The following is a 20,465-nucleotide window of genomic DNA, read 5'->3' on the forward strand; positions in this document are numbered from 1 at the left end:
GGACCGGGGGAGGGTGAGGAGGACTGGTATCAGGAGGGGACCCGGCCACCATCTACAGCAACGTCATCAAAGGTGGGACCGGGGGAGGGTGAGGAGGACAAGGTAACAGGAGGGGACTGGGCCACCATCTACAGCAACGTCATCAAAGGTGGGACCGGGGGAGGGTGAGGAGGACAGAGTAACAGGAGGGGACTGGGCCACCATCCACAGGAACGTCACATCAAAGGTGGGACCTGGGAAGGGTGAGGAGGACAAGGTTATAGGAGGGGACTGAGCCACCATCTTCAGCAACGTTACATCAAAGGTGGGACCGGGGGAGGGTGAGGAGGACAGAGTAACAGGAGGGGACTGGGCCACCATCTACAGCAACATCAACGGTGGGACCGGGGGAGGGTGAGGAGGACAGAGTAACAGGAGGGGACTGGGCCACCATCTACAGCAACGTCACATCAAAGGTGGGACCGGGGAAGGGTGAGGAGGACAAAGTTATAGGAGGGGACCGGGCCACCATCTACAGCAACGTCATTAAAGGTGGGACTGGGGGAGGGTGAGGAGGACTTGTAACAGGGGAGGAGTCGTCCACCATCTACACCAACGTCACATCAAAGGTGGGACCTGGGGAGGGTGAGGAAGGAAAGGTAACAGGAGGGGACTGGGCCAACATCTACAGCAACGTCATCAAAGTTGGGGCCGTGGGAGGGTGTGGAAGACTGAGGAGACGGGAACAGGAGGGGACTGGGCCACCATCTACAGCAACGTCACATCAAAGGTGGGACTGGAGGAGGGTGAGGAGGACAAGGTAACATGAGGGGACTGGGCCACCATCTGCAGCAACGTCATAAAAGGTGGGACCGGGGAGGACTGGGTAACGGGGGGACTGGGCCACCATCTACAGCAACATCATCAAAGTTTGGACCAGGGGAGGGTGAGAAGGACTAGGTAGCAGGAGGGGACCAGGCAACCATCTACAGCAATGTCCTCAAAGGTTGGACTGGGGGAGAGTGAGGAGGACTGGGTAAGGCTGGGGTCACACTGCGTGAATGCAGTCCGTTAATGCAGCCATTCACTACCATTAACGAGCGCATCGCTAACGCATGTCATAAGCGGCATGCGCTAGCGATGTACCGTCTTTCTGTGATCGACACTCGGACACGCTCTGCAGCGTCCAAGAGTCCGTCACCGCTAGCGCTGGTGAAGCATCTGCTCTAGCGGTATAGCATAACGCGATCGCGTTATTCTATAGCGTTAATGCAGTCCATCAACGCTATGCGTTGAACGGACTGTATTAACGCAGTGTGACCCCAGTGTAACAGGAGGAGACCGGGCCACCATCAACAGCAGCAACATCAAAGGTAGGAACGGGGGAGGGAGAGGAGGACTGGGTAACAGGAGGGGACCGGGCCACCATTTATAGCAACGTCATCAAAGGTTGGACCGGGGGAGGGTGAGGAGGACTGGGTAACAGGAGGGGACCAGGCCACCATCTACAGCAACGTCATCAAAGGTGGGAGGGGTATAGGGTGAGGAGGACTGGGTAACAGTATGGGACCAGGCCACCATCTATAGCAATGCCATCAAAGGTTGGACCGGGGGAGGGTGAGGAGGACTGGGTAACAGGAGGGGATAGGGCCACCATATACAACAACATCATCAAAGGTGGGACTGGGGGAGGGTGAAAAGGGCAAGGTAATAGTAGGTGACCCCCACCATCTACAGCAACATCATTATAGGTGGGACCAGGGGAGGGTAAGGGGAACTTGGGCACCTAGCCACCATGTACAGCAACATCATCAAATGTTGGCCCGGGGGATGGTGACGAGGTAATAGGAGGGAGAAGGTTCCTTGCGACCATCTACAGGAACATCAACGGTAGGACCTGGGGAGGGTGACAAGGATCAGGGAAAGGAGTGAACCAAGGAAAAGGGAGTGGGCCACAATCTACAGCGACGCCGTTAAAAGCTGTGGAATGGGGGTGGATGAGGGCATCCAGGAGCGGACCGGGGAAGGTGAGACACCATCTGACCAGCACCCCAACTGTACCACTGTTAGTGACTCCCAACCTCTCTGCTGCCATGTGCCCCCTGAAATGTTAGTGACCCCCCCCCCCCCCCCTCCCCCCAACCTTGAAGACTGAGGGGAAATGTTTCAGGGAATTTGTCTGATTTGAAATGAGCAACTTGTTGGGTGTAAATGGGAGGCCGGTGAGGTCTGGCCGACCCCTAAAGCTGTGGAGTTGCTGCAGGCTTGGGGCGATGTCGCCTTTCTCACTCTTCCTATGTTTCTGTATCTTTTTCTTTGGTTTCCTTGTGGCCAGCTGTACTGTGTGTGTGTATTTGGTGGCCGGCTGTACTGTGTGTGTGTATTTGGTGGCCGGCTGTACTGTGTGTGTGTATTTGGTGGCCGGCTGTACTGTGTGTGTGTATTTGGTGGCCGGCTGTACTGTGTGTGTGTATTTGGTGGCCGGCTGTACTGTGTGTGTGTATTTGGTGGCCGGCTGTACTGTGTGTGTGTATTTGGTGGCCGGCTGTACTGTGTGTGTGTATTTGGTGGCCGGCTGTACTGTGTGTGTGTATTTGGTGGCCGGCTGTACTGTGTGTGTGTATTTGGTGGCCGGCTGTACTGTGTGTGTGTATTTGGTGGCCGGCTGTACTGTGTGTGTGTGTGTATTCGGTGGCCGGCTGTACTGTGTGTGTGTGTGTATTCGGTGGCTCGGCTGTACTGTGTGTGTGTGTGTGTGTATTCGGTGGCCCGGCTGTACTGTGTGTGTGTGTATTCGGTGGCCCGGCTGCACTGTGTGTGTGGGTATTCGGTGGCCCGGCTGCACTGTGTGTGTGTGTGGGTATTCGGTGGCCCGGCTGCACTGTGTGTGTGTGTGGGTATTCGGTGGCCCGGCTGCACTGTGTGTGTGTGTGGGTATTCGGTGGCCCGGCTGCACTGTGTGTGTGTGGGTATTCGGTGGCCCGGCTGCACTGTGTGTGTGTGTGTGTGTGTGTGTGTGTGTGTGTGTGTGTATTCGGTGGCCCGGCTGCACTGTGTGTGTATTCGGTGGCTCGGCTGCACTGTGTGTGTGTGTGTGTATTCGGTGGCTCGGCTGCACTGTGTGTGTGTGTATTCGGTGGCTCGGCTGCACTGTGTGTGTGTGTGGGTATTCGGTGGCCCGGCTGCACTGTGTGTGTGTATTCGGTGGCTCGGCTGCACTGTGTGTGTGTGTGTGTGTATTCGGTGGCCCGGCTGCACTGTGTGTGTGTGGGTATTCGGTGGCCCGGCTGCACTGTGTGTGTGGGTATTCGGTGGCCCGGCTGCACTGTGTGTGTATTCGGTGGCCCGGCTGCACTGTGTGTGTATTCGGTGGCTCGGCTGTACTGTGTGTGTGTGTGTGTGTGTGTGTGTGTGTGTATTCGGTGGCCCGGCTGTACTGTGTGTGTGTGTGTATTCGGTGGCCCGGCTGCACTGTGTGTGTGTGTGTGGGTATTCGGTGGCCCGGCTGCACTGTGTGTGTGTGTGGGTATTCGGTGGCCCGGCTGCACTGTGTGTGTGTGGGTATTCGGTGGCCCGGCTGCACTGTGTGTGTGTGGGTATTCGGTGGCCCGGCTGCACTGTGTGTGTGTGGGTATTCGGTGGCCCGGCTGCACTGTGTGTGTGTGGGTATTCGGTGGCCCGGCTGCACTGTGTGTGTGGGTATTCGGTGGCCCGGCTGCACTGTGTGTGTGGGTATTTGGTGGCCGGCTGTACTGTGTGTGTGTGTATTTGGTGGCCGGCTGTACTGTGTGTGTGTGTGTATTCGGTGGCCGGCTGTACTGTGTGTGTGTGTATTCGGTGGCTCGGCTGCACTGTGTGTGTGTGTGTGTGTGTATTCGGTGGCTCGGCTGCACTGTGTGTGTGTATTCGGTGGCTCGGCTGCACTGTGTGTGTGTATTCGGTGGCCCGGCTGTACTGTGTGTGTGTATTCGGTGGCCCGGCTGCACTGTGTGTGTGTGTATTCGGTGGCTCGGCTGCACTGTGTGTGTGTGTGTGTATTCGGTGGCCCGGCTGCACTGTGTGTGTGTGGGTATTCGGTGGCCCGGCTGCACTGTGTGTGTGTGTATTCGGTGGCCCGGCTGCACTGTGTGTGTGTGTATTCGGTGGCCCGGCTGCACTGTGTGTGTGTGTGTGTGTATTCGGTGGCTCGGCTGTACTGTGTGTGTGTATTCGGTGGCCCGGCTGTACTGTGTGTGTGTGTGTATTCGGTGGCCCGGCTGTACTGTGTGTGTGTGTGTATTCGGTGGCCCGGCTGCACTGTGTGTGTGTGTGGGTATTCGGTGGCCCGGCTGCACTGTGTGTGTGTGTGGGTATTCGGTGGCCCGGCTGCACTGTGTGTGTGTGTGTGGGTATTCGGTGGCCCGGCTGCAGTGTGTGTGTGTGTGTGTGTGTGTGTGTGTATTCGGTGGCCCGGCTGCACTGTGTGTGTGTGTATTCGGTGGCCCGGCTGCACTGTGTGTGTGTGTATTCGGTGGCTCGGCTGCACTGTGTGTGTGTGTATTCGGTGGCTCGGCTGCACTGTGTGTGTGTGTGTATTCGGTGGCTCGGCTGCACTGTGTGTGTGTGTATTCGGTGGCTCGGCTGCACTGTGTGTGTGTGTGTGTGTGTGTGTGTATTCGGTGGCCCGGCTGCACTGTGTGTGTGTGTATTCGGTGGCCCGGCTGCACTGTGTGTGTGTGTGTGTGTGTATTCGGTGGCCCGGCTGCACTGTGTGTGTGTGTGTATTCGGTGGCTCGGCTGCACTGTGTGTGTGTGTGTGTGTGTGTATTCGGTGGCCCGGCTGCACTGTGTGTGTGTGGGTATTCGGTGGCCCGGCTGCACTGTGTGTGTGGGTATTCGGTGGCCCGGCTGCACTGTGTGTGTGTGTATTTGGTGGCCCGGCTGTACTGTGTGTGTGTGTATTTGGTGGCCGGCTGTACTGTGTGTGTGTGTGTATTTGGTGGCCGGCTGTACTGTGTGTGTGTATTCGGTGGCCCGGCTGCACTGTGTGTGTGTGTGTGTGTATTCGGTGGCTCGGCTGCACTGTGTGTGTGTGTGTGTGTGTGTGTATTCGGTGGCCCGGCTGCACTGTGTGTGTGTGTATTCGGTGGCCCGGCTGCACTGTGTGTGTGTGTATTCGGTGGCTCGGCTGCACTGTGTGTGTGTGTGTGTGTGTGTGTGTATTCGGTGGCCCGGCTGCACTGTGTGGGTATTCGGTGGCCCGGCTGCACTGTGTGTGTGTGTATTTGGTGGCCGGCTGTACTGTGTGTGTGTGTATTTGGTGGCCGGCTGTACTGTGTGTGTGTGTATTTGGTGGCCGGCTGTACTGTGTGTGTGTGTGTGTATTTGGTGGCCGGCTGTACTGTGTGTGTGTGTGTATTCGGTGGCCCGGCTGTACTGTGTGTGTGTGTGTGTATTCGGTGGCCCGGCTGTACTGTGTGTGTGTGTGTGTATTCGGTGGCCCGGCTGCACTGTGTGTGTGTGTGTGTATTCGGTGGCCCGGCTGCACTGTGTGTGTGTATTCGGTGGCCCGGCTGCACTGTGTGTGTGTGTATTCGGTGGCCCGGCTGCACTGTGTGTGTGTGTGTGTGTGTGTGTGTGTATTCGGTGGCTCGGCTGCACTGTGTGTGTGTGTGTGTGTGTGTGTGTATTCGGTGGCCCGGCTGCACTGTGTGTGTGTGGGTATTCGGTGGCCCGGCTGCACTGTGTGTGTGGGTATTCGGTGGCCCGGCTGCACTGTGTGTGTGGGTATTTGGTGGCCCGGCTGTACTGTGTGTGTGTGTATTTGGTGGCCGGCTGTACTGTGTGTGTGTGTGTATTTGGTGGCCGGCTGTACTGTGTGTGTGTGTATTCGGTGGCCCGGCTGCACTGTGTGTGTGTGTGTGTGTATTCGGTGGCTCGGCTGCACTGTGTGTGTGTGTGTGTGTGTATTCGGTGGCCCGGCTGCACTGTGTGTGTGTGTATTCGGTGGCCCGGCTGCACTGTGTGTGTGTGTGTGTGTGTATTCGGTGGCTCGGCTGCACTGTGTGTGTGTGTGTATTCGGTGGCCCGGCTGCACTGTGTGTGTGTGGGTATTCGGTGGCCCGGCTGCACTGTGTGTGTGTGTATTTGGTGGCCGGCTGTACTGTGTGTGTGTGTGTGTATTTGGTGGCCGGCTGTACTGTGTGTGTGTGTATTTGGTGGCCGGCTGTACTGTGTGTGTGTGTATTCGGTGGCCCGGCTGTACTGTGTGTGTGTGTGTGTGTGTGTATTCGGTGGCCCGGCTGCACTGTGTGTGTGTGTATTCGGTGGCCCGGCTGCACTGTGTGTGTGTGTGTGTGTGTGTGTATTCGGTGGCCCGGCTGCTCGGGACATCACTGCAGTTTCTTTCCATGATTCTCCGCCATTCTAGGCTCTGTAAAGATGGAGCTGTCAATCAGAGCAGAGGGGGCGGATACTGAGGGGAGTAGGTGGGAGGTGCACCCTAATGATCGGCCTTCATGATGTCCCGAGCAGAGGGACCTCGTTGGCACAGAATGGCTCTTGTCACAGTCTCTTTTTAAGGGGTTGTCTGTGTAAAATAAGAAGTCTGCACGTCACACACTGTGCGCTGCCCGGGGATGGCAATCGGGTACGTGGTATGCATAACCCGGGGAGCTGCAAATAATCGTTTGACACTGGACCTTTAGTATCTGGCAATGATGGTTGTTTCCCTGCAGCTGATGACACCGGACCTTTAGTGTTCGACAGTGTCGGTTGTTGCACTGCAGGGGATGATCCTGAACCTTAGGTATTGGGTAGCGCTGGCTGTGGCCCTGCAGGGGATGACCCCGGACCTGTACTATTGGTCAGTGCAGGTTCTGGCCCTGCAAGGGATGACCCTGGACCTTTAGTATCAGGCACTGGCGATTTTGCCCTCATGTCTGACCTCCCTGCCATCCTATGGCCTCCTGTATTATTAGTGACCTCCAACCTCCCTAGTTTCATATGCCCCCTGTATTAGTGACTCCCGACCTCCCTGACGTTGTGCCCCCCTGTATTAGTGACTCCCGACCTCCCTACCCTCATGTTCCCCCTGTATTAGTGACCCCTGACCTCCCTGCCGTCATGTGCCCCCTGTATTAGTCACCTCCCTGCCGTCATGTGACCCCCCGTATTAGTGACCTCCCTGCCGTCATGTGTGCCCTGTATTAGTGACCCCTGATCTCCCTGCAGTCATGTGACTCCCAACCTCCGTACTTTCATGTTCCCCCTGTATTGGTGACCCCCGACCTCCCTGCCGTCGTGCCCCCCTGATCTCCCTGTCACGTGCACCCTATATTAGGGACGCCCACCCTGCTGTCATGTGCCCCCTGTATTAGTGACTCCCGACCTCCCTGCCGTCATGCTCCCCCTGTTTAGTGACTCTGACCTACCTACCCTCGTGCCTGTATTATTAGTGACCCCCTATCCACCCTGCCGTCCTGTGCCCCTTGAATTTAGTGACCCCCCCCACCTCCCTGCAGTCTTGTGCCCCCTGTATTATTAATGACCCCCAGCCTCCCTGCCATCATGTGCTCCCTGTGTTATTGGTGACCTCCCTGCCGTCATGTGCCCCTGTATTGTTAGTGACCCCTAACCTACATGCCATCATGTGCCCCTGTATTTTGTGACACCCCCGACCTACATGCCGTCATTTGCCCCTGTATTTCGTGCCCCCCGACCTACATGCCGTCATGTGCCCCTGTATCATTGAGGGTCCTGTACCGTCAGTTTAGTTTTGGGACCCCTGGATGTCTGGTTCCTTATGTACATGCTCCTCCACTCTTTAGTTCTGTCAGCAGGGGTCTCTTTCTGGCTCCTTGGTTGTGGGGGACATTTTCTTCCCACATCTGTCGCTCCCTTGTTTTACTCTGACAGGGTGGGCGGTGGGTGATGTTTTTTTTTTTTTTTTTGAGGGGGGGACCTGAAGCCTCCGGGGAAACGTGTCGGGGACTCTGATTTGTAATAAGCAACTTGTTAGGTATAAATGGGGGGCCGATGGGGTCTGGCCGCCCCTGAAAGCTGTGAAGTTGCTGCAGGTTTGGGGCGATGTCGCCTTTCTCACTTTCCTGTTTCTGTATCTTTTTCTTTGGTTTCCTGGTGGCCGGCTGTACTGTGTGTGTGATATGGCCGGCTGTACTGTGTGTGTGTGATATGGCCGGCTGTACTGTGTGTGTGTGATATGGCCGGCTGTACTGTGTGTGTGTGATATGGCCGGCTGTACTGTGTGTGTGTGTGTGTTATGGCCGGCTGTACTGTGTGTGTGTGTGTTATGGCCGGCTGTACTGTGTGTGTGTGTGTTATGGCCGGCTGTACTGTGTGTGTGTGTGTTATGGCCGGCTGTACTGTGTGTGTGTGTGTTATGGCCGGCTGTACTGTGTGTGTGTGTGTTATGGCCGGCTGTACTGTGTGTGTGTGTTATGGCCGGCTGTACTGTGTGTGTGTGTTATGGCCGGCTGTACTGTGTGTGTGTGTTATGGCCGGCTGTACTGTGTGTGTGTGTTATGGCCGGCTGTACTGTGTGTGTGTGTTATGGCCGGCTGTACTGTGTGTGTGTGATATGGCCGGCTGTACTGTGTGTGTGTGATATGGCCGGCTGTACTGTGTGTGTGTGATATGGCCGGCTGTACTGTGTGTGTGTGATATGGCCGGCTGTACTGTGTGTGTGTGATATGGCCGGCTGTACTGTGTGTGTGTGATATGGCCGGCTGTACTGTGTGTGTGTGATATGGCCGGCTGTACTGTGTGTGTGTGATATGGCCGGCTGTACTGTGTGTGTGTGATATGGCCGGCTGTACTGTGTGTGTGTGATATGGCCGGCTGTACTGTGTGTGTGTGATATGGCCGGCTGTACTGTGTGTGTGTGATATGGCCGGCTGTACTGTGTGTGTGTGATATGGCCGGCTGTACTGTGTGTGTGTGATATGGCCGGCTGTACTGTGTGTGTGTGATATGGCCGGCTGTACTGTGTGTGTGTGATATGGCCGGCTGTACTGTGTGTGTGTGATATGGCCGGCTGTACTGTGTGTGTGTGATATGGCCGGCTGTACTGTGTGTGTGTGATATGGCCGGCTGTACTGTGTGTGTGTGTGTGTGTGATATGGCCGGCTGTACTGTGTGTGTGTGTGTGTGTGATATGGCCGGCTGTGCTGTCCTCAGTGCAGTCTTGTCCACAGAGCTGACGGTCAGATGACTGGTGCAGTCTCGTCGGCGGAGCTGGCGGTCAGAGGCGGTGGATGACTGATGTGGTAACTTCATTGTGTTTGGGGTGCGGTCACATGACCCTGTGCACCACATGGTGGCCGGAGTGGTGGTGATAAAGCCTCCACACTGATGAGTTTCTGATGTCAGCGTGTTTTCTGGGCTCTGAGGATCTGACATTGTACGTGGCTCAGCTGCTGTGCGCCTCTTGTGATCACCTATCTGGTGGGTAATGGGGCGCCGATGGAGTAACCAGCTATGGGGCAGGAGTGCTGTGCTGTCCCCCTGTCTCCTGCCTCTGCTGCTGGTTTCTCGGCCGGTCTCGCACTTCCCTTCTGCCAGACCACATGTCATGTCGGCAACTAGGCAGGAATGTGACTGTCACTTTAAGATCAGATGCTGAAGTCAGCGACATGACAGCCCCGACTGCAGACAGCTGCCAGTGACGGGCGCTGGTAATATGACCCCCTACATGTGTCTGATGTCTCCTAGGAGAGCGACATGCAGTGTGAAGGCTGCGCTGCTGTATCCTGTGCTCTGCACTAACCAGACCGCCACCGAGCAATGCACCGACACCGCACTATGGTGACCCACGGTGTATGGGGAAGTGGCCGCAAATCTGTCACTGATGAGTAATGTCCCCGTAATGGGGGCCAAGATACAGAGCCACATACACTTCTGTTATACTGCAGAGCTGCACTCACTATTCTACTGGTGCAGTCACTGTGTACATACATTACATTACTGATCCTGAGTTATATCCTGTATTACACTCCAGAGCTGCACTCACTATTCTGCTGGTGCAGTCACTGAGTACATACATTACTGATCCTGAGTTATATCCTGTATTACACTCCAGAGCTGCACTGACTATTCTGCTGGTGCAGTCACTGTGTACATACATTACATTACTGATCCTGAGTTACATCCTGTATTATACTCCAGAGCTGCACTCACTATTCTGCTGGTGCAGTCACTGTGTACATACATTACATTACTGATCCTGAGTTACATCCTGTATTATACTCCAGAGCTGCACTCACTATTCTGCTGGTGCAGTCACTGTGTACATACATTACATTACTGATCCTGAGTTGCATCCTGTATTATACTCCAGAGCTGCACTCACTATTCTGCTGGTGCAGTCACTGTGTACACACATTACATTACTGATCCTGAGCTACATCCTGTATTATACTCCAGAGCTGCACTCACCATTCTGCTGGTGCAGTCACTGTGCACATACATTACTGTTATGATTAGGTCACCGAGGAGGAAAACAAGACCAAGCTAAGTCACAGAAAACTGGAGAGGTTGGTAACTAGCGGATTGCAGACCCCTGATCCTACCACAACAACTAGCAGTAGCCGTGGAGCGCACCTACGATGATCTTAGACGCCTCGTCACAGCCGGAGGACTAGATAAGCCTAAAGCAAGAAAAGGGGAAATCTAAACTGCCCCAGAGCAGACCCCAAAGGAATAAACAGCCCCCACACATGTATTGACAGTGAGACAAGATGAAAGCACAAACACAGGTAGGAAAATTGGCTGCGCAAACAATGGGGCCCAAAATAACTAGAAAGGACAGAAAAGGAAAGACACTGTCTGCAATCACACCAAAAAAACCCTGCAAAAATGTCCAACACTTCTGATAGCAAAAAATACCCTGAAGTCACTAGACTTCTCCCACTATATCAGCACTCTGTCATATTCTGACAACAGAGCAAAAAGAGGCCAATCTAATAAGGGACAAAAATCAAACTAGCACATGACATAAGAGTGGAAATTCAGCACAGCCCCAGCCGAGACTGGCTTGACCACACGCAAAACTGAATAGACCAAACCAAATCAAATGTGAACATAAGCAAAGAACAACTTAAGGCCCCGTCTCACTAAGCAATCTCGGTAGCGAGATCGCTGCTGAGTCACAACTTTTGTGACGTAACAGCGATCTCACCAGCGAGATCGCTGTGTGTGACAGCGATCAGCGAGCGGCCCCCCTGCCGGTATCGCTGATCGCTGCAAGAAACCTCTGGACATTTCTTTGGTCGCTGGTCTCCCGCTGGCCAGCACGCATCGCTGTGTGTGACAGCGGGAGACCAGCGATCAGGTGTAAAAAAAATAATAAAAAATATAGTTATTCTCACCTTCCGATGTCCCGTTCAGCCATCCTGCCTCTCTCCACGCTCCGGTCCCAGTGATCCTTTGCATGAATGACCGCGAGACTGTTATCCCGCGAGACCGTGACATCTCGCGGTCATTCGTGCAAAGGATCACTGGGACCGGAGCGTGGAGAGAGGCAGGATGGCTAAACGGGACATCGGAAGGTGAGAATAACTAAATTTTTTATTTTGATTCTATTTTCTACAGCGATAGCCAGCGATGCCGGGCGATCGGCATCGCTGTGCTGATCGCTGGTGAAGCTGTCTGTGTGACAGCTCACCAGCGATCACATAGCGACTTACCAGTGATCCTGACACCTTCATATCGGTGTCGGGATCGCTGGTGAGTCGCTTAGTGTGACGGCCCCGTTAGCTTGAGAAGGCAGGAACTGAGCTGGAAACTAAGACCTCAGGAGGCAGGAAAAAATCACCAGCATGGGAATAGGGAGTCGGCTGTCTTAAATCCAGTCTGAGACTGAAGATATCCAGTCCACTTCCTCATTATCAGGTGGCAGGTCTCTGTTAATTAGATCAGCTTCATTACCTCCTGCCACCACCAGAGGGAGCCCGGAAAGAGAACTCACAACTCCTCTGTCAGCACAGCCAGCTCCCTCGCCAGAAACCAGAGGCAGACCAGAAAACTAGTTCACAACAGACTACATTACTAATCCTGAGTTACATCCTATATTATACTCCAGAGCTGCACTCACTACTCTGCTACTGCAGTCACTGTGTACATACATTACTGATCCTGAGTTACATCCTGTATTATACTACAGAGCTGCACTCACTATTCTGCTGGTGCAGTCACTGTGTACATACATTACTGATCCCGAGTTACCTCCTGTATTATACTCCAGAGCTGCACTCACTATTCTGCAGCAGTTCTCTTGCTCCTCTCCTCTATTGCGGTGTTGATGCTCTCCATCTTCTCCTCTGCCCAGATGCGCTCTCTGCTCCCCCCGATGCGGCGCTCTGCTCGTCAGGTCTCGTGCACCCATTATAGGGGTTGCAGGTTTCCTGTCTGAGGTCTCATTCATTTGCTGGGACATGTGGTCCACTATTTGGCAGGCAGCTGCCCCTGTAGGCTGGCACTGTATAGGTTGTTATGGCATTGTTGCTCTGCGCTGGTGGCTGAGATGCCTCATCAGAGCTCCTGAGGTGTGTGCTGTGGGTTGTAGTATGTCTGTTCCTGTGGTGCAGTGCGGCCCCGGCCTCCATATTCTGGGGGTAGTGTATGCTGTGGGTTGTAGTGCGTCTGTCCCTGTGGTGCAGTGCGGCCCCGGCCTCCATATTCTGGGGGTAGTGTATCCTGTGGGTTGTAGTACTTCTGTCCCTGTGGTGCAGTGCGGCCCCGGCCTCCATATTCTGAGGGTAGTGTATGCTGTGGGTTGTAGTGCGTCTGTCCCTGTGGTGCAGTCCTGCCCCGGCCTCCATATTCTGGGGGTAGTGTGTGCTGTGGGTTGTAGTACGTCTGTCCCTGTGGTGCAGTGCTGCCCCGGCCTCCATATTCTGGGGGTAGTGTATGCTGTGGGTTGTAGTACGTCTGTCCCTGTGGTGCAGTGCTGTCCCGGCCTCCATATTCTGGGTGTAGTGTATGCTGTGGGTTGTAGTACGTCTGTTCCTGTGGTGCAGTGCTGCCCCGGCCTCCATATTCTGGGAGTACTGTATGCTGTGGGTTGTAGTACGTCTGTCCCTGTGGTGCAGTGCGGCCCCGGCCTCCATATTCTGGGGGTACTGTATGCTGTGGGTTGTAGTACGTCTGTTCCTGTGGTGCAGTGCTTCCCCGGCCTCCATATTCTGGGGGTAGTGTATACTGTGGGTTCTAGTACGTCTGTCCCTGTGGTGTAGTGCGGCCCCGGCCTCCATATTCTGGGTGTAGTGTGTGCTGTGGGTTGTAGTACGTCTGTCCCTGTGGTGCAGTGCTGCCCCGACCTCCATATTCTGGGTGTAGTGTTTGCTGTGGGTTGTAGTACGTCTGTCCCTGTGGTGCAGTGCTGCCCCGGCCTCCATATTCTGGGGGTAGTGTATGCTGTGGGTTGTAGTACGTCTGTCCCTGTGGTGCAGTGCGGCCCCGGCCTCCATATGCTGTGGGTTGTAGTACGTTTGTCCCTGTGGTGCAGTGCTGCTCCGGCCTCCATATTCTGGGGGTAGTGTATGCTGTGGGTTGTAGTACGTCTGTCCCTGTGGTGTAGTGATGCCCCGGCCTCCATATTCCGGGGGTAGTGTATGCTGTGGGTTGTAGTACGTCTGTCCCTGTGGTGCAGTGCTGCCCCGGCCTCCATATTCTGGTGGTAGTGTATGCTATGGGTTGTAGTGTGTGTCCTGTCTTTGTGGTGCAGTGCTGCCCCAGGCTCCATATTCTGGGGGTAGTGTATGCTGTGAGTTGTAGTACGTCTTTCTCTGTGGTGCAGTGCTGCCCCAGCCTCCATATTCTCGGGGGTAGTGTATGCTGTGGGTTGTAGTACGTGTGTCCCTGTGGTGCAGTGCTGCCCCAGCCTCCATATTCTGGGTGTAGTGTATGCTGTGGGTTGTAGTACTTCTCTGTGGTACAGTGCGACCCCGGCCTCCATATTCTGGGGGTAGTGTATGCTGTGGGTTGTAGTGTGTCCTGTCTTTGTGGTGCAGTGCTGCCCCGGCCTCCATATTCTGGGGGTAGTGTATGCTGTGGGTTGTAGTACGTCTGTCCTTGTGGTGCAGTGCGACCCCGTCCTCCATATTCTGGGGGTAGTGTTTGCTGTGGGTTGTAGTACGTCTGTCCCTGTGGTGCAGTGCGGCCCCGGCCTCCATATGCTGTGGGTTGTAGTACGTCTGTCCCTGGGTTGCCGTGCGGCCCCGGCCTCCATATTCTGGGAGTACTGTATGCTGTGGGTTGTAGTACGTCTGTTCCTGTGGTGCAGTGCTGCCCCGGCCTCCATATTCTGGTAGTACTGTATGCTGTGGGTTGTAGTACGTCTGTCCCTGTGGTGCAGTGCTGCCCCAGCTTCCATATTCTGGGGGTAGTGTATGCTGTGGGTTGTAGTACGTCTGTCCCTGTGGTGCAGTGTGGCCCCGGCCTCCATATTCTGGGGGTAGTGTATGCTGTGGGTTGTAGTACGTCTGTCCCTGTGGTGCAGTGTGGCCCCGGCCTCCATATTCTGGGGGTAGTGTATGCTGTGGGTTGTAGTACGTCTGTCCCTGTGGTGCAGTGCGGCCCCGGCCTCCATATGCTGTGGGTTGTAGTACGTTTGTCCCTGTGGTGCAGTGCTGCTCCGGCCTCCATATTCTGGGGGTAGTGTGTGCTGTGGGTTGTAGTACGTCTGTCCCTGTGGTGCAGTGTGGCCCCGGCCTCCATATTCTGGGGGTAGTGTATGCTGTGGGTTGTAGTACGTCTGTCCCTGTGGTGCAGTGCGGCCCCGGCCTCCATATGCTGTGGGTTGTAGTACGTTTGTCCCTGTGGTGCAGTGCTGCTCCGGCCTCCATATTCTGGGGGTAGTGTATGCTGTGGGTTGTAGTACGTCTGTCCCTGTGGTGCAGTGTGGCCCCGGCCTCCATATTCTGGGGGTAGTGTATGCTGTGGGTTGTAGTACGTCTGTCCCTGTGGTGCAGTGCGGCCCCGGCCTCCATATGCTGTGGGTTGTAGTACGTTTGTCCCTGTGGTGCAGTGCTGCTCCGGCCTCCATATTCTGGGGGTAGTGTATGCTGTGGGTTGTAGTACGTCTGTCCCTGTGGTGCAGTGCTGCCCCGGCCTCCATATTCTGGGGGTAGTGTATGCTGTGGGTTGTAGTACGTCTGTGCCTGCGGTGCAGTGCGGCCTCCTGTATTTTAGTCGGGATATATCCTGTGGGTTGTAGTACATCTCTCTGCCCTACGTATTCAGTGCAGCTGCTGGCCCTCATATTCCGGGGGTTGTAGTACATACCTACCTTCTGTATTCAGTGCAGCCACCATATTCCGGGGGTATAGTCGATCCCTGCCCCCCCCCCCCCCCCCCCCCACGTATTCGGTGCAGCCCCCATATTCTGGGGATTATAGTCCATCCCTGCTCCCCCCCTCGTATTTGGTTCAGCCCCCATATTCCGGGGATTATAGTCAATCCCTGCTCTCCCCCCCCACCCCCCCTGAATTTGGTGCAGCCCCCATATTCCGGGGATTATAGCCCATCCCTGCCCCCTGTATTTGGTGCAGCCCCCATATTCCGGGGATTATAGCCCATCCCTGCCCCCTGTATTTGGTGCAGCCCCCATATTCCGGGGTTTTAGTCCATCCCTGCCCCCCCCCCCCCCCCCCACCACCACCACCTGTATTCGGTGCAGCCCCCATATTCCGGGGACTATAGCCCATCCCTGCCCCCCTGTATTTGGTGCAGCCCCCATATTCCGGGGATTATAGTCCATCCTTGCCCCTCCTGTATTCGGTGCAGCCCCCATATTCCGGGGGTTATAGTCCATCACTGCCCCCCCCCCCCCCCCATCTGTATTCGGTGCAGCCCCCATATTCCGGGGATTATAGTCCATCACTTCCCCCCCCCCCATCTGTATTCGGTGCAGCCCCCATATTCCGGGGATTATAGTCCATCCTTGCCCCTCCTGTATTCGGTGCAGCCCCCATATTCTGGGGGTTGTAGTCCATCTGTGCCCCATATTCGTTGTAGTCCATACCTGCCCCCGTAATCGGTTCAGCTCACGCCTCCTCTCTTCCGCAGGTATCCGGGTGCTGGTGGATGCTCGGGAGAAGCTGCACATCCCCTGGGGAGACCCCAGTAACCAGAAGCACGGGGAGCTGCTGATGTCTTTCGATACGCGCTCCGCCATGGTGGCGCAGGGGATGGTGGAGACGCAGATCTTCCTGCTGCACCTGTCCTCCATAAAGGCGCTGTGGGCGGACAGCGGCATCCAGCACGCCTACGACCGTCGCCGGGAGTTCCAGCTGGTAAGACCCCTGCCTAGTCACACCCAGAGCTGCAAGCACTCCTCCGCTCCAGCTGGGAATGGAGCGAGACCACCTTCAGCGAGGGGGAGCGCGCACTTGTCTGGTAGGAAGTTGTCCACCGCAACGGGGTCAGAGCGAGGGGCTTCAGCTCCCCATCCGTGGAGAGGCCGCTGCTACTGCCTGGACCTCCGCCAGTTGGTGATGAGCAGAGAGCGTAATGCTGAGGCTCTGCTCGGGGTCACTGGGTCCTGTGCAATACTTCAGGGGGTCCGAAGATCAGAGGAACGGGCAGGGTGCACAGCTATCAGAACAGGGACCGCAGCTCTGGTGGGGACAAGAGGGTTTATACAGGATGCAGAGCATCTATATACAGCAGAACAGGGACCGCAGCTCAGGAGGGTTTATACAGGATGCAGAGCATCATCTATATACAGCAGAACAGGGACTGCAGCTCTGGAGGGGACAGGAGGGTTTATACAGGATGCAGAGCATCTATATACAGCAGAACAGGGACTGCAGCTCTGGAGGGGACAGGAGGGTTTATACAGGATGCAGAGCATCTATATACTGCAGAACAGGGACTGCAGCTCTGGAGGTGGCAGGAGGGTTTATACAGGATGCAGAGCATCATCTATATACAGCAGAACAGGGACTGCAGCTCTGGAGGGGACAGGAGGGTTTATACAGGATGCAGAGCATCTATATACAGCAGAACAGGGACTGCAGCTCTGGAGGGGACAGGAGGGTTTATACAGGATGCAGAGCATCATCTATATACAGCAGAACAGGGACTGCAGCTCTGGAGGTGACAGGAGGGTTTATACAGGATGCAGAGCATCATCTATACACAGCAGAACAGGGACTGCAGCTCTGAAGGTGACAGGAAGGTTTATACAGGATGCAGAGCATCTATATACAGCAGAACAAGGACTGCATCTCTGGAGGGGACAGGAAGGTTTATACAGGATGCAGAGCATCATCTATATACAGCAGAAGAGGGACTTCAGCTCTGGAGGTGACAGGAGGATTTTCAGGATGCAGAGCATCTATATACAGCAGAACAGGGACTGCAGCTCTGGAGGTGACAGGAGGGTTTATACAGGATGCAGAGCATCATCTATATACAGCAGAACAGGGACTGCAGCTCTGGAGGTGACAGGAGGGTTTATACAGGATGCAGAGCATCATCTATATACAGCAGAACAAGGACCGCAGCTCTGGAGGTGACAGGAGGGTTTATACAGGATGCAAAGCATCTATTGACAGCAGAACAGGGACCGCAGCTCTGGAGGTGACAGGAGGGTTTATACAGGATGCAATGCATCTATAGACAGCAGAACAGGGACTTCAGCTCTGTAGGTGACAGGAGAGTTTAAACAGGATGCAGAGCATCTATATACAGCAGAACAGGGACTGCAGCTCTGGAGGGGACAGGAGGATTTATACAGGATGCAGAGCATCTATATACAGCAGAACAGGGACTGCAGCTCTGGAGGTGACAGGAGGGTTTATACAGGATGCAGAGCATCTATAGACAGCAGAACAGGGACTTCAGCTCTGTAGGTGACAGGAGGGTTTAAACAGGATGCAGAGCATCTATATACAGCAGAACAGGGACTGCAGCTCTAGAGGGGACAGGAAGGTTTATACAGGATGCAGAGCAACGTCTATATACAGCAGAACAAGGACTTCAGCTCTGGAGGTGACAGGAGGATTTTCAGGATGCAGAACATCTATATACAGCAGAACAGGGACTTCAGCTCTGAAGGTGACAGTTTTGACAGAGTGATCAATGAGTGGACAAGCTGCCTCGAGAAGTGGTGAGTTCTCCTTCAATGGAAGTCTTCAAACAGTGGCTGGACAGACATCTCACTGAGATGATTTAGCGAATCCTGCTTTGAGCAGGGGGTTGGACCAGATGGCCCAGGAGGTCCCTTCCAACTCTACGATTCTATGATTCTATACAGGATGCAGAGCATCATCTATATACAGTGGAACAGGGACTGCAGCTCTGAAGGTGACAGGAAGGTTTATACAGGATGCAGAGCAACGTCTATATACAGCAGAACAGGGACTGCAGCTCTAGAGGTGACAGGAGGGTTTATACAGGATGCAGAGCATCTATATACAGCAGAACAGGGACTGCAGCTCTGGAGGTGACAGGAAGGTTTATACAGGATGCAGAGCATCATCTATTTACAGCAGAAGAGGGACTTCAGCTCTGGAGGTGACAGGAGGGTTTATACAGGATGTAGAGCAACTATATACAGTAGAACAGGCACTGCAGCTCTGGACGGGACAGGAGGGTTTATACAGGATGCGGGGCATCTATATACAGCAGAACCGGGACTGCAGCTCTGAAGGTGACAGTTAGAGTGATCAATGAGTGGAACAAGCTGCCTCGAGAAGTGGTGAGTTCTCCTTCAATGGAAGTCTTCAAACAGTGGCTGGACAGACATCTGACTGGGATGATTTAGCGAATCCTGCTTTGAGCAGAGGGTTGGACCAGATGGCCCAGGAGGTCCCTTCCAACTCTACGATTCTATGATTCTATACAGGATGCAGAGCATCATCTATATACAGCGGAACAGGGACTGCAGCTCTGGAGGGGACAGGAGGGTTTATACAGGATACAGAGCATCATCTATATACAGCAGAACAGGGACCGCAGCTCTGGAGGTGACAGGAGGGTTTATACAGGATGCAGAACAGGGACTGCAGCTCTGGAGGGGACAGGAGGGTTTATACAGGATGCAGAGCATCTATATACAGGATGCAGAGCATCTATATACAGCAGAGCTGGGACCGCAGGTCTGGAGGTGACAGGAGGGTTTATACAGGATGCAGAGCATCATCTATATACAGCAGAACAGGGACTGCAGCTCTGGAGGTGACAGGAGGATACGACACAATGTAACAGCAGAATAGTGAGCGTAGCTCTTGTGACTTGAGGATGCGGTGGTCTCACCTCCTTGATTTCTCTTCCTGTAGGGGGAGTCTGTGAAGTATTTCCTGGATAATTTGGACAAGCTGGGGGAAGCGGTGAGTTTGGGGCTACAAATCTGGATGGGGTTTGGATGTGGTCAGATTGTGCTGTGTGTGGAGCAGTGACGTCCCATGACTGTTTTATGTGCTGTTCTTAGTCTCCTGTGGTGCTGGGCTAATCCATGCCCATCCTGCAGTGTTGTCCTCACAGACCCTTCTGCTCTGGCAAGCACAGTGTTAATGCATGTTGTACATGTGAACGTTCTCCGGAGGAACAAGCTGCCAGGAACAAAAGGGTTAAATAATTATCAATGAGGAAGATACAAGGGAATCAGTCCCTGGGGACCTCCCGTCGCCCCCTCCGGCATCAGTCTCTGGTGCCCACACAAATGGGTGGTTACTTTTCATACTTCATTTTCTCTAAAATACAGTAAAGTTAACCCTTCTATTCCTGGAAGCTTATTACTCTGCAGAGGTTTTATAAGAGCGTAGGAAAGATGCTGAACAGTATGTGGGGGTGGCCGCTCACTGTCCTTACTGTGTGTGATGTCGGAGCTCCCCCTGCTGGTCGTTGGCTGTCATTACTGTGTGTGATGTCAGAGCTCCCCCTGCTGGTTGCTCGCTGTCATTACCGCGTGATGTCAGAGCTCCCCCCTGCTGGCCGCTCACTGTCCTTACTGTGTGTTGATGTCTGAGGTCCCCCTGCTGGCCCCTCGCTGTCATTACTGTGTGTGATGTCAGAGCTCCCCCCTGCTGGCCGCTCGCTGTCATTACTGTGTGTGATGTCAGAGCTCCCCGCTGCTGGTTGCTCGCTGTCATTACCGTGTGTGATGTCGGAGCTCCCCGCTGCTGGTTGCTCGCTGTCATTATTGTGTGATGTCGGTGCTCCCCCTGCTGGCCGCTCGCTGTCATTACGGTGTGCGATGTCGGAGCTCCCCCTGCTGGCCGCTCGCTGTCATTACTGTGTGTGATGTCAGAGCTCCCCGCTGCTGGCCGCTCGCTGTCATTACTGTGTGTGATGTCAGAGCTCCCCGCTGCTGGCCGCTCGCTGTCATTACTGTGTGCGATGTCGGAGCTCCCCCTGCTGGCCGCTCGCTGTCATTACTGTGTGCGATGTCGGAGCTCCCCCTGCTGGCCGCTCGCTGTCATTACTGTGTGTGATGTCAGAGCTCCCTGCTGCTGGCTGCTCGCTGTCATTACTGTGTGTGA

The 20,465-nt window shown here is 54.7% G+C and overlaps 1 protein-coding gene across 1 annotated transcript in view; it reads left to right on the plus strand.

Moving 5' to 3' along the window:
• Positions 1–20,465, plus strand: part of GNA13 (G protein subunit alpha 13) — a 28,734-nt gene that overhangs the window by 1,540 nt on the left and 6,729 nt on the right. Inside the window, exons 2-3 of the mRNA XM_073579755.1 lie at positions 16,045–16,271; positions 19,263–19,313. Coding sequence (XP_073435856.1) covers positions 16,045–16,271; positions 19,263–19,313 — 278 coding nt within the window. The remainder of the gene's footprint in view (positions 1–16,044; positions 16,272–19,262; positions 19,314–20,465) is intronic.

The sequence above is a fragment of the Dendrobates tinctorius genome, unplaced genomic scaffold, assembly GCF_039654945.1.
Source record: "Dendrobates tinctorius isolate UK_male_01 unplaced genomic scaffold, ASM3965494v1 ptg000063l, whole genome shotgun sequence".
Classification (NCBI taxonomy): domain Eukaryota; kingdom Metazoa; phylum Chordata; class Amphibia; order Anura; family Dendrobatidae; genus Dendrobates; species Dendrobates tinctorius.